Raw genomic sequence first — 14,325 nt, forward strand, 5'->3', positions numbered from 1 at the left:
AATAAGTGACTTGAGCAGAAGCGCCAACAAAGCTAAAATAAATAGCTGCTTATGACCAGTATCTACCAGTTACCAATGGGAACTACCTGAATACATACAGGCGTTCCCATTCACACTCTGGGGCTCCGGCAAGATTTCATCTGCAGCAAGGGCGGGGATAGTATCATGCTGAGCGAAATAAGCCAGTCAGAGACAGACACATAGCATACGATTTCACTCCTATGTGGCCTTTAAGAAACAAAACAAACGAGCAAACAGAGAAGAGCGATAAACCAAGGAACAGACTTCGCTACGGAGAACCAACGGATGGTCACCAGAGGAGTGGAGGGTGGGGGGTTGGGTTGACACGGGGTTTGGGGACCAAGGAGCGCCCTGGTCTGATGAGCACCCCGCGATGATGTATGGAAGTGGTGAATCACTATACTGTGCACCTGAAACGAATGGGACACTGTAGGTCAACGAGACTGGAATTCAAGTGAAAGAAAAGATTTCGTCTGCGGTCAACTGCACCCTTGAGCCCCGACGACCCCGCTCTAGTTTCTCCACCTCCCTTTAGGGATGCTCTAAGGTTTTGCCCAGTAGGTGGATAAAACAGCTTCCTCGGTCCATCTTACCCTAGTTCTCCAGGAACACGCCCCGTTCTCAGCCCCGACCCACTGGCAACACCCCCTTCCCTTTCCTGCCCGGGACCTCGGCCCCCGCCGGCAGGCGCCGCACGGTGGGCGCCGGGATGCCAGTTCTAGGTGGTGCGCGGGTGGCGCGGGCCTGCTGCCCCGCGTGTCAGGAAGAGGGCCCGGCAGAGACGTCCCCCCCTGGCGCGCAGGCGCTCACGGGGCCGCCTCGGGCGAGCCGGGCGGGGCCGGGAAGAGCGGAGGAGCCGGGCCGAGCTCCAGCCAGCGCGGGGCCCTGGCCTGGATCGGGGAGGGAGGGCGAGAGTCCCGAGCCCGGGGAGCCCGGGGCGGTGCGGTGACTCAGGCCTCCCCGGGGCAGGGCGGGACCCGACCAACTCCAGATGGACCTCCCCTCTTTCCCGCCCCACATCTGCCGCTAGAAACTCCTGCTGTTAACCTCTTTCTTGCCCACCCCGGCGGGAAGGGGCCCTTCAGTTTCATCCCGCTTTGGAGGCCAACAGCGAGAGCCACCCGAGGCCTCGACACCCTCCCTTCGAGCTGCCCACCCCACCTCCGCTTGTGGGTACTGGCCCTCCCCCAAGCGCAGGCCCGGCCTCATCCAACAACCTGGCCGCCCTTCTCTGCACCAAACCGCCAGAGTTTGGGGCACAGGAGGCAGGACGTGAGGATGAGTCACGCTTCCTGCAGTCGGAGAGAGGCTGGGTCCACCAGACCCACCCAGTCCACATGGGTGCCAGGCCTGCGGCAGCCCGCGCTCTAACCCACCCTGCAGAACCCCCCCCTTTTCCACAGCGAGGCCCCGCTCCTGGGCCTCTTCTAAGTATTCAGCTCCTGGGAAGACAGGATACCGAGGCCCCACTCTGGGGCCTCTTCTGAGTAAATCTTCAGCTCCCGGGAAGACTGGGGGTACCGGGAAGCAGGGGAAGATGACACAAGTGAAGGCCCAGGAAGGTGTGGCGCGGAGGGAGTCTGACAGGTTCGGCAAGGCCCCAGCACCCAGCGCAGGGCCCAGCCCCACCAGCAACTAGCACTTGTAGATCCTAACCAAGAGCAGCCCGGGAATGCTCGGAAGCAAGACAGGTGGCAAGTTTGGATCCGACTCAAGAGGATCTGCCAGGGAGCAAACTGGATCAAGAACCGACCCATCCTCACCCAGCTGGATTCCAGACCACAGCCCTGCTTGGCCCATTCTTCCCAGAACCCCCACTGGAGTCCAGGTCCCCAGCTAGATTACAGCGTTACCCTCTCCCAAGCTACCAGACCCTGTCTGTACCTGGAAAGATCACCTTCTTCCTCTCCCGACCTAAGCCCTTCCTTCTCCCACTAAGAAGGTGGCAGGAAAAAAACAACAAAAAAACATAAAACCATAAACTAGAAACCAAAGGTTGAGTGGCGACTGTTTCTTCGTATGCCTCAAAACACGAATCCAACTAGAGCTTTCCAGCTTCCCCTGAGCTGTTAACACACAGGGAGACCCTCAAAGCTCTTCAAAAAGAGAGTAGGAACAAGAACCTCTGAAAAGGGTGGAATAAAAATTAAGCTCAAAGGAGATAAAACAGTAACCACAGGTCTGAGCAGGGTTTTCAGATGGCAATCATGACTACTCTACATTCCAGGAAGCAGCAGGGCACATTAAGAGCACGGGCGTCAGTGACACCCACTGCGTTCAAAATCCTGTCTCCACGGGCAAGTCACTTAAATCTCCGAAGCCCACTTCCTTGTTAGAGAGTAGAAATACCCCAGGGGTGCCTGCGTGGCTCAGTCGGTTAAGCGTCCGACTTCCTTCGGCTCAGGTGGTATCTCACGGTTCATGGGTTCGAGCCCTGCGTCAGACTGTGCCGACAGCCCAGAGGCGGGGGCCTGCTTCAGATTCTGTGTCTCCTTCTCTCTCTGCCCCTCCCCGACTTGTGCGTGCACCTGCATGTGTGCAGCCTCTCGCTCTCAAAAATAAACCAAAACAAAAAAAACAAAAACAAAAACACCCCATAGATGAGCCACAGCCAGGTTAGGGCCAAGAGGGCCAGTGCCTGTTGTTGAGTACTCTGTGCCTGTATTCCCACTTGTCTGAAGAATTTAAACTATGACCCTTGGATGCCACCACCTACCTACCTTCCAGGGCATCTGTGAGAAATAACGCGAAGTTCCTTGACACTGTGCACTACTGTAGGTTAGTTCTTAGCACCATTTGCAGGCACTCTCTCCCTTCACTGGGGAAGGTCTGCAATCTGGTCCTCAAGAATTAGGTAGCTACTTGGGGCGCCTGGGTGGCTCAGTTACGAGTCCCACTTCGGCTCAGGTCATGATCCCCCAGTTTGGGAGTTCGAGCCCCAAGGTGAGGCTCTGTGATGATAGCATGGAGCCCAGAGACTGCGTCAGATTCTGTCTCCCCCTCTCTGCCCCTCCCCTGCTCACACTCTCTTAAAAATAATAATAATAATGATAATAATAATAATAATAATAATAATCAATAAGGTGGCTACAAAACTCCATGTCCCTACCCACCCTAACTATACCCAGTCTTTCCCAGCTAGGCTAGCAGTCGGTCATCATGGTAGAGGCAGGGTGAATAAAGTCAAAACTGAGCAGAGGCCTCTCTTTCTGCTCTTCCGAAGACTTCTCTCCTGCAAAGGGAGGTACCGCAGGCCCATAAAATACCCTGCTTTAACGTATACTAGTCCCCTTGGAAGAAGCCATCACTCACAAAGGAGGCAGGACAGGTAAGGGTTCAATGTTCAGTTTCCTTTAATGACCCCCATCTCCCTGAAGGGCAGGTGCAGGCAGCTAGGTGACGGCAAGAGATGTTCACTTGAAGATCTTGCCCTGATTGAAGGCTTTGCCCACGTGCTGGAAGGCCCCCTCCCAGGAAAAGTACTCTCGAACCAGCGTCTGGGCCTCCTCACTGCCAGGATCCAGTTTCCGCCACGTATAGGACTCGTAGTCCACCTGCCAATCTGGACTCAGCTGGGGAAAAAAAGGCCAGGTTGAGAAGCATGTGGTCAGGTTATCAGATACTGTCCCACACCTGTTCCAGCTCATGTGTTCCAGCTCAGACACATGTCATCAGCTCCTAAAACTCCTGTGACTGTGACGGCTCCTTCCTGTACATGTTCCTTGAACTCTCCTGAATGCCTACAAGGCACAGGAATAAAAGTGTGTCTCCCATACCCTTGCCCCACCCTCAAGAGACAGACTCCTCCCCTACAACTTTCCTCACCGGAAAGGCAAGCTCCTGGCCTCGGAAGACCCAGACTCCAGAAATGGAGCTGCTATTGTTGGTTCCAAAGAGGATGACACTGGCAAAGGCATTCTTCCTCAGCTTGTCCAACCGCTGGAACATTCCTGAAGGGGTGAGAGAGAACACGCTGCCTTTAGGATCACATCACCCACCACCTTGTCCTCCCTTCTTCCTAGACCCACCCTCTGCTCACCGGTGATGAGGTTGCAGCTCATGAAGGTCTGGGTGAGCTCTTCGGGGAAGCGGTACTCGGAGTACCACAGAGACCAGCCATCCTTATCAAAATGCTCCCAAAAGTACGGCAGCGCCACAGAGAGGGTGTCCTCGTTGGAGTATTTGCGCTTAAATTCGTCCAACACGAAGGTACTGAGTGGAGGGAAAAAGCAAGGTCGATGTGGAGGTCCTACTGAGGCAACCAAGGGCGGTCAGGCTAAAAAAGAAGCTAAGGGCAATTTTCACTTAAAATGTACTGGTTTAAAGAGGTCACTGGACTGGCAAACGGGTACAACCTTACGAGGGAAGAGAGCTAAAGGGCTCCGAACAAGGGGTCTAGGGCACTCCTTTGCTCCCTGCCTAAATCGGCTGGGCTTGAGGAGGGCGGGACCTGCTGGGGGGCGGGGCGCGCCGGAAGGAGGCAGCCCCAAGAAAGGCACAGGGAACTGCTGCCCCCTGGCGGAGACCTAGAACGAGCACTCCCTTTTCTTCCTGGCAGGCCCCTGGGGGAGGGGGGGTGCTTTCCCATTGAGTCACACTTAAAAACTGACTCACCCAACTTTCTTCCCCCACCGTTGGCCTCTTCAGGTGACACACACTACAGTGTGACAGCAATGTAAGCAGTGAACATCTTCAAAGGGACTCCACCCCAAACCTTACACCCGTGGCCTTAGTCACTGCCCAGGAACAAGTCCGGATGCTGAAACGCCCTTAGGTTCAGATTATTTTTGAAGCGATCTGGCTCAGATCCGGCACACTGAGCAGAGAAGGCTCTGCCGCTACAGAGAGGTCCCTCTTCTCACGGTAGCAGTTCCACTTCTTTTCTTTGCAGTTGTAAAACCCACGATGCCAGCAAACAAGACAACTAATATTTTTATACACTTGCCACTGGGGACTTTCCAAAGATGACGTATGTAGTTTTGTGCCTTCTACAATTTATTAATTTGATACTATATCACTCTATATCTGTATCTTTTTACAAATGTTTTAATGGCTGGAGCGCCTGGGTGGCTCAGATGGTTAAGCATCTGACTTGGTTTCGACTGAGGTCATGATCTCACAGTTCGTAGGTTCGAGCCCCGCGTTAGAGTCCCGCTATCAGCACAGAGCCTCCTTGGGCTTGTCTCCCTCTCTCTGCCCCTCTTCCCGCTCGTGCTCTATCACTATCTTTCAAAATAAATACACAAAAAAATTATTAAAAAAAAAAAGCCCTTACTAAATGTTTCATTGGTCCAATTATTCACTAACATAAATAACAGTAACAAACCCTGGAGTTAGAAACCATTAAGTGGTGCGGATCTGCCCACTGTTGCATTGCAGCAAAGTAGAGGCTGGACTTCAACCCTGGGTCCTATGTTCCTTCCCAAATACCCATCAGAGGCCTCCTCTGAGGAGCTTCCATCTCAACCACCCAAAAAAGGGACTGGGGATTTTTTTCTTCACACCTTCCCAAACTGTTGGAACTTTCTAATTTGTGACCACGTTGCATCCATTTCTCAACCAAATGACCACAGGCTCTCAACAGCTCCTGGAACAAGTTGAGCTGGAAGGCCTTAAAAGGACTAGAACTAACTCGAGACAAATAGTATTCATCTTTGAAGACATAACCTTGGTGATCTTAAAAATCCAGGGGAGGGGCACCTGGGCAGCTCAGTTAAGCGTCCAACTCTCGATTTCGGCTCAGGTCACCATCTCACTGTTTGGGAGATCGAACTCTGGGGCTCCATGGGGCTGCTTGGGATTCTCGCTCTCCCTGTCTCCACCCCTACCCCGCTCAAGCTCATGCTCACGTGTGTGTGCACACACACGCGGACATGTTCCCGTGCTCTCTCAACATTTTAAAAAAAAAAAAAAAAAAAAAAAAATCCAGGGGAAAAATCATCTAGGTAGGCAGCCCAGTAGAGCGTCATGGCAATACAACAAATTGGTATTAACCAACATTCCCCAAAAGAAGAAATGCAAAGTTTATTAAAGATTTTCAGTTTATTGATTTGTTTTCTGCCCAGAGTATACAGACCTAATATATGTGAAAATCTCTAAAAATTAACGGTGTCTATGTTACAACAGCATATGTAATTCGGGTTAGTTATCAGAGCATACTCACACACGCCCAGCCAAAAAGCCTATTCAACTCTTGACCTGCCCCTGTGCTAAGTTCAAAGTACGTCACTTCGGTTCAAAAAGAAATACATCTGTAAAGAACAGCTGCACCCGAAACCTTCCTTGGTCTTGTATGAGCTGCTAAGCCTAAGAGCTACACTCCAAGTTTCTCCCCAAACGGGGAAACAGCAGCTCCTAACGGTGACCACCCAGCACTAGGATGCTCATCATTTAGAAGTCTCCACGCTCCTATCGTACCCTCCAGCAGCGTGCACCTTCATGCTGGGTTAACCCATAAAAAACCATTACAGGGCGCCTGAGTGGCTCAGTCGCTTAAGTGTCCGACTCTTGATTTCGGCTCAGGTCATGATCTCACAATCTGTGGGTTCGAGCCCCACACTGGGCTCTGCGCTGCCAGCACGGGCTGCTTGGCATTGAGTCTCTCGCTCTCCCTCTGTCCCGTCCCTCCCCCGCTAACACTCCCTCTCTCAAAATAAGTACACATAAAAATAATAAAAGAAAGAAAAGAAAACCAGTACAAAATAAGGGAGGCTGAACCCTGTTAAACACTAACAGAACTATTGAAAGGCCAGACAGCTTCGGGAAAGGCAGAGTGAGCAGGTGAGAAAAGCAGGGAAAAACAAGAACTACATATGTGGCTACGGACAAGACCAGTATCATAACGCTTGCAATTTTTTTGAGAGTGAGAGAGAGAGAGAGAGAGAGAGAGAGAGAGAGGGAGAGAGAGAGAGAGGACGCACGAGCAGCATGCGTGCAAGGGGCAGGGAGCAGAGGGAGATAGAGAATCCCAAGCAGGCTCCGTGCTCAGCGAGGAGCCCAACATGGGGCTCGATCCCACGACCCTGGGATCATGACCTAAGATGAAATCAAGAGTCAGATGCTCAGCCAACTGAGCCACCCAGGCACCTCATAAGGCCTGCAATTCTAATGAATGACCTAGGGTAGTGACTGAGAACTTGAGTTTGGAGAAGCGGGCAAGTACTAGACGTCCCACCATTTTCACCCGAAAGTTTCCTCTGACCGCGCTTTCTTCCAAGAACCCCAACCTTTACTGAAACGGTTGGAAGTGGGTGGGGTGACGACCATCCCATCTATTTCTTTCTCCTTGAGGGGTTTAACTCCCCCCCCAAAAAATGAACCAGACAGGCACTATGGAGCCATGGTCACCCTCCTTTTTCTCAGTAAGAATTTTTACATTGTCTGTCCATCCAAACAGTAAAAATAACATCAAACGACACTGACCTGGTGTCAGGGCTTCAGAGCCAGCCCAGCAGGGCAGACGTGAGGCTCTCTGTATCCTCTCCCTGTTAGCTCTGGGGGCTCTCAAATCTGACTGAGCACGTTCAAGACCACTTTACCTCCACATCCAATGCTGTGCCCCGTCTATTTGCTAGAAAGGGAGTTCTTATCTTTTTCCCAAATGTAAGAAACGTACTTAGAATCTGCCTTCCACTTTTAAAATGGACCCAGTTCTTGGGGCACCTGGGTGGCTCAGTCAGTTAAGCGTCTGACTTTGGCTCAGGTCATGATCTCATGGTTCTTGAGTTCGGGCCCCGCGTCAGGCTCTGTGCTGACAGCTCAGTCTGGAACCTGCTTCGGATTCTGTGTCTCCCTCTCCCCTCCCCCGCTCCCTCTCTAAGATAAACGTTAAAAAAAATTTGTAAAATTCACCCAATTCTTGAGAATAAACTCAGAAGTTGCTTTACTTGCAAACAAACATCCTTCACTCCTGCACGGACACCCTAAAACTCTGGGCCCTTGCTGTGTAAGGGGAACACGCACAGGGACGCACTGGCCTTCCTGGGTCCCTAACTCTCCAGTATCCTTACCTCTTGGGCAAGTGAGCAAAGGGGTCCTTGGCCTTCGGCTCTGCAGCCAGCGCCTGCTCACATTCATCCATCTCCTCCTCGGGAGCAGGAGCAGCGGCCTTTTTCTCCTCTTTCCGCTCAGCCTGGGGCTTCTGCTTCTCTTCCCGAGAACCTTTCTCTTTCCTTGGGGTGTCCTTTTTAGGCTGGCTCTCTGCAAACTTTTTAGCTGGTACAGAGGAAGGGAGAGAATTCAATGTCCTGCCTCTTTCCATGTGCCTCTAAAGCCAGGCAGTGAGCAGGGTAACAGAGGAAAACTGCTGGGTGGGACTACGAAGGGGCCTAGGCCCTGCGCTGCCATCAGTTCCCCATACGTCCCCAAGCCAAGAACACGACCCTCGGCAACAAACGCGCACCACTGTTGCTAGACGTGAATACGAACAAGGGAGGGTACGTATGCTTATGAAACAAGTTTCCTGAAATATCGGTCACTATGTGGGATACCCTACATTCTGTGGGTCCACATAACCCAAAAGCCTGATGGAACATCAAAGGGTTGAGACTGAATGAACCAGCCCCTGCGTCAGGTCGCACGGCTCTTCCCCCTGCTCCGACCTACCGTCAAACTGGGCCATCTTCTCACAGAGTTTCACCTCCCCCAAGACAGCTCGGAACTGGGGCTGGTTGATGCAGGTGAGGAACCAGCGGTTGGTATTAGGGAAGGCCTGGCGGAAAGACGGCTCCAGGACCTGTCAGAACAGAAGGGTGGAAACCGAGTCAGTGGAGAGAAAGGTCCTGAAGAGTGTCAAGCCAGAGACCCTTGTTTCTTTCTAGATCAAAGCTCCACCTTCCTCTCAAGCCCCCAGATGGCAGCTCCCTAGAGTCCCCTCTTACCTGGGGGGCTACTTCCTGCTCACCTTCCTCTTTTTCACAGTACAGTCCAATTTAACGGGTGCTTGATCCCACCCCTCATTTACTACAAATCTACCTAGCACAAATGTTTACACGGCACATGACTCCTTTTTTTTTTTTTTTAATTAAAGCTTATTTATTTTGAGAGGGAGCAAGAGAGAGGAACTAGCAGGGGAGGGGCAGAGAAAGAGGGAGTGAGAGAAATCCCAAGCAGGCTCTGCACTCTCAGTGCAGAGCCTGATGGAGGGCTGGAACTCACAAACCAAACTCATGAACCAAGAGATCATGATCTGAGCAAAAACTAAGAGTCAAAATAATAATAATAGTAACAACAACAACAACAACAACAAAAGAAACCGAAGAGTCAGACACTTAACAAAAACTGAGCCACCCAGGCGCCCCTGGCACCTTACTTCTTTTACAAAGCCAATTCACACCAACATATTCCAATCTTCCAATTCAATAAATTTTTTTAAAAAAGGGAAAGGAAGGAAGGGAAAGAAGGGAAGGAAGGTAGGTAGGTGGAGGGGGGGAGGGGAAGATGCCTGGGTGGCTCAAATGGCTGAGCAACTGACTTTGGCTGAGGTCATGATCTTCTGGTTTGTGGGTTCAAGCCCCGCATAGTTCTTGCTGACAGCTCAGAGCCTGGAGCCTGCTTTGGATCCTGTGTCTCTGTCTCTCTGCTCCTCCCCCACTCAAGCCGTGTGTGTGTGTGTGTGTGTGTGTGTGTGTGTGTGTGTGTGTGTGTGTGTCTGTGTGTCTCTCTCTCTCTTTCTCTCTCAAAAATAAACAAACAAAAAAAAGGTGGGGCGCCTGGGTGGCTCAATCAGTTGGGAATTGAGCTTCCCAGCTTCGTCTCAGGTCATGATCTCACAGTGTGTGAGTTCGAGCCCCGCGTCGGACTCTGTGCTGACAGCTCAGAGCCTGGAGCCTGCTTCAGATCCTGTGTCTCCCTCCCTATCTCTAAGTAAAAAACATTTAAAAAATTAAAAAAAAAAAAAAAAAAAGTGCAGACACACAGAGCTATCAATTACTCATTTTGCCAAATAAATAAGATTAACAAATACCATCTATGTTAACCACACGATCCAAACTTCAGAAACTAAAGAATGTTCAATAACAAAAATAAGTAAATAAAAATTCAAAAGCAAAGAAGTATTTCAATACATCACACGGTCCCTTAAACTAAACTCAGCTTCATAAACCAACTCATTTACCATCTTGTAGCTTCCTAAGACCAGAGGGAAAGTGACCTTGGCACAGAGATAGAGCACAGCAGCCAGCAGTGTTGGTTCTGCAGTGCTGGGTTCAAATCCTTCACCATTTATCAGCTACGTGCCCTTGGACCAGGTGCGAATTTCTCCTCACCCGCACAGCAGAGCAAGACTAAGATGATGCCTGCGAGGCCCCTGGCACCGTGTCTGACACAAAGTAGGTGCTTTTTTTCTTTACAATTACCACACTACTGCTCTGGACCAGCGTCAGTCCGAGAGCTGCTGCTCGGGACCCAGCAACATGTCATTTTCTTTGACCTGATAACCTCAAGAGTAATTACTACCACCCTGGTTTTATAGCTTACAGAGAAAAAAGGACTAAATGAATTCTCAGTCGCTCTCACTCACCTCTACCTACAACTTGTAAGTAACGAAACCAAGAACTGAACCTAATTCTGCCTCCACAAGATCTTCTTGATGAAGCGACCAGCTCTGTCTTTACAACCAAGCACAGCTGGCTTTCCCAAGAAATATGAAAACAAAACGAAACATCTTAGCTGCCACAGAGAAATCAGGACAACAGAACATTACCAGACTTCTCAGAAAGGGGAAAAGCAGCATGGTACTCAAATCTGGAATTCCTAGAGTCGAGCTGTTACCTGAAATGACTCATCAGACTCATCCCTTAATTTCTAACCCCACCTACCCTCTGCCGACCCAGATTCTTTATAAACGTCACCTGTTTATAGAGCCACAACAGAGTGCAGACAACTGTGATGTCAGCCAGTGTCACACGTTCGCCCACCAGGAAAGTCCTCGTCTTCAGGTGAGCATCCAGCAGCCCCAGAATTCGCCTCACCTCCTCCTTTGCATTCTCTGTGGCCTATTGATTTCAAACGACCAAACTTAATAGTGGGTAACCCCCCTCCTTCCCTGCTCCCCTCCCCCAACGATCGAACTAAGATAACTATTTCACTTACTAAGTTCTGGCTCATCCCCAACCCTTTTGCAATGGAGTCAGACTCTAGGATCATTCCAAATGTTATCAGACATTGAAGCTCTCGATGTCAAATTTCTTCATGGTGCAGTCTGGCTTAATTTCCCACTACACTGACCACAGTCCTGTATTTTTGGATTTGAGAAGGAACCTCAGAGGTCACCCGGTTTAACCACCCTCCTGCCACTGGGTATAGCTTTTCTACAGCAGGAATCTCACTCATGACAGGCACCACCTCCACTGGGTCTATGTGACAAAACAACCCGGATACCATCAACAGCCCAGTGCTCCAAACTCACGCCCAAGAGATTAGGTCTTTTATCATCCGTATGTTCTTAGCGTCTCCTCTCCTCAATCTATTTAATTCCTTACTCCCGACACTCAGGAGCTGATGCCAGCCCTGCCCCCGGCTTCTCCCCAAGTTCCAAGGCTTACCTGCTTGTTGTGGTGCATGATGCCCAAGGTCGGGAACACCCAGGTGCTGGCTGGGGGCACTATGTCGCTATCAGCAAAGCTCACCCACTGCACCACCTGGGCTGCGGCCTCAGGAGTACTTCCCCGCAGCTCCTCATTGCTCACTGCAGAGGCAGAGCACAAAGGTCAGAACTTTGGGGTCATGCCAACACCAATCCAAGCCCATGAACGTGCCTCTCCTGTCACTCCAGCTCACCCTTATCCTCTCCTACCTCCTTCATTCCAGATCTTCCCATTCCCACTCCCACCGCAAATTACCATAGTAGGCAATGGCGTTGCTCTCGAACACACAGAATCCATCGTCACCCTCAAATGCTGGAACCTGGGATAAAACAGTCAAGGAGGAGTGGGATGAAAAAAAAAACAGTAAGTAAAGTACACAGTAATTTCTCACTAGCCAATCCCAGGCCCCAGAGTCGTTTGGGATGAAAGTTCTTTTCTAAGGCTGATGATCCTTACTAAGCAACTACTGACACGAACTACTGATATCATCGGAAACCCCGGCACCAAAAATATTTAAGTTACCTGGTATCCCTGGTATCTGAACTCACATGGAAAACCCAAAGATTTAGATATTATCAAACACTTCTGTAAAATCCCTCAATCAAATAGGCAAAAGACCAGAAACTAAATGTTGTCTCTTTTCTCCATATTCTTGAAAGCAGGGCGGTACTCCCCACACTACACGGATCTCTTCTGTTTAGTATGGTTAGTTACCCATCTCTAAAAGCCCCTCGGTCAGCTCATGGCAGATACCGGATACATTTGCACTAAAAACAGTCAAAACTCATTCTCTCTCCCACGAATAAAGAAACCTGTGAATTTTACAACAGGTCACTGAACAGGCTCTGCGTTATTCCCAACTATGTGCAAATACACACTTGTCTCAAAATGAAAAATTTTTTAAGTCAATGCAATGTGAAAAAAATAAATAAATTGTAATATGGAAAGCGCCCTTTTAAAGATGGAGGCCATCTTCAGGCCTCCTTGGGTTCTCAGGACCGGAGACCCCTCTCCACCGTCCTACTCACCTTGCCGGCAGGAAATTTACGGAGAAATTCAGGTGTGCGGTTGGTCTGGCCAAAGTGGAAGTGGGGTGGTGCGGAGAGCACGCGGACCTGAGCCCCGCTGTACTGAGCAGCAATGAGAGCCTTGAAGGCCCTCCAGTTTTCAGGATATGTGTACAGGGTCTGTGGGGGGAGGGGAAGATGGAGACTATTAACGACAGAAGGGTCTCAGTTCTAAATGTCACCTCCAGGGATAAATTCCCTGAGTTATTCCCAATCGGTTCAACTCCCTCTGGTAAACCAAATTCTCTTCTATGTGTCATGTGTAATCAGAGTCCTCTGAAATACCGGGGACAGAACTACACACCAACTGCTAAATAAAGCTTGTTGACAGGGTTGACCTTCCCTAAGGACAGCTCTAGAAGCACTCTCATCCCCTCAAATGTATCTTCAAGAAACCCAGAACCTCCAGCACCCGCAGACTCCACCTGCCGACAAACAGACACTCCTCCTTTCCCTGGTTTCATTCATTGATGGTTGGCGAGTACCTGCCTACTCCACCGCTGAGCCGCTCATCCCTTTAAAGCACCATCACTGTTTATCACACACACCGACCGTTTCCAAGTTCCCTTCAGAACAGCCAGGCGAAACCGAATGGCCTCCTCTCCTCCCAAATCAACTCGGTCTCCCCAAAAGCCCGTTCCTTCTTGTCACGCTAACGTCCCCCCCACCCCCGCCCGTCCCGTCCCGCAGTGAGTTCCCTGGCAGTAGCTTCTCCTTCTCTTAGTCCTTCTCTTAACGGTCCAGCTGGGCTGACTCCACCGTCCGGGGATTCCTCTCACTCTCCAGCCTCCCCGATGATGAACCCTTAACCGCAGACAGCCGTACCTGCCCACAAAGACCCTCGTCTTAACCCAGTCCCTGCTGGTGCCCCACAAAACGGTCACAAAAGTTGTCAACCTGCCCGGATACCATGTCTCGAAGCGGCAGTGAACCCGAACCCTTTTCTCAGGCCCCAAACGGCCAGGATCTGACATCTCTTTTCTCCACTACCCCAGACCCTTCCACCTCTTTGGCCTCCGAGAGCCCCAGCCTCAGTTCCCCTCCGGGGCCTGGAAGCCTTGCTCTCCCAACAGTACGATCTCTAGACCCCCCACCAGTTCCCCACTCGGCTCCAGAACTCCTCTGACCCCGGAGGGCCCCACTCGGGCAGAGGATGGCGTCGGATACCGTGACCTGGATCGCCAGAGCCGGCAAACTTACCCCAGCCGCCATGGTGATTCCGCAGAGAAAGGGGGTGGGGCTCTCGGCGCTGCCGCAAAGTAAGCCGTCCGGGAGAGAAGGGGGGGAAGGGGAGAGCCGTGGAGAAACAGCAGCCGCAAAGCGAGGACGGCATAGAAGGCATACGCACGACAGTTCGGTATCCCGCGGCGCCGAATTGGGAAAAGAGAGGGGTGGGGCCTGCCGGCCTGCGCGGAAAAGCCCGCGCCTGCGCAGTGGGACTCTCGACTGGCCCGCCCCTCAGGCACGGCCAATCCGAGTCCCGACGTGGAGGTAGAAGGCGCGGAGGGTAAGCTGTGAGAATGAGCCGCAATCCAGGGCCTCCTCTGGGCGGCGACGTGGCACCGCTGCCAGCTCCGCGCCGCGCGGGGTCCCAGAAGCGTTCCCCTCCAGCTCGGGAACCCGCGGTGACTTGACGGGGATCCTGCCAGCCC

General features: G+C 51.4%; 1 protein-coding gene across 1 annotated transcript; it reads right to left on the reverse strand.

Moving 5' to 3' along the window:
• Positions 1-3,356: 3,356 nt before the first annotated feature.
• On the reverse strand, positions 3,357-13,980 carry EEF1G (eukaryotic translation elongation factor 1 gamma). Its single transcript, XM_007091976.3, has 10 exons — positions 13,874-13,980; positions 12,635-12,793; positions 11,862-11,925; positions 11,565-11,707; positions 10,872-11,015; positions 8,626-8,755; positions 8,031-8,235; positions 4,061-4,233; positions 3,847-3,971; positions 3,357-3,593 (listed from the first exon to the last, which is right to left on the reverse strand). Exons 1-10 carry the CDS (start codon positions 13,883-13,885, stop codon positions 3,435-3,437), a joined length of 1,314 nt encoding a protein of 437 aa, XP_007092038.1. The 5' UTR covers positions 13,886-13,980; the 3' UTR covers positions 3,357-3,434.
• Positions 13,981-14,325: the final 345 nt, after the last annotated feature.

The sequence above is a fragment of the Panthera tigris genome, chromosome D1 (assembly GCF_018350195.1).
Source record: "Panthera tigris isolate Pti1 chromosome D1, P.tigris_Pti1_mat1.1, whole genome shotgun sequence".
Taxonomy (NCBI): Eukaryota; Metazoa; Chordata; class Mammalia; order Carnivora; family Felidae; genus Panthera; species Panthera tigris.

Coding starts and splice junctions, on each gene's coding strand:
- EEF1G (XM_007091976.3), bottom strand. Junction 11,016..11,564: donor TCATGCACCACAACAAGCAG/GTAAGCCTTGGA, acceptor TGAAATCAATAG/GCCACAGAGAATGCAAAGGA. Junction 4,234..8,030: donor TTTGCTCACTTGCCCAAGAG/GTAAGGATACTG, acceptor CCCTCCACTCAG/TACCTTCGTGTTGGACGAAT.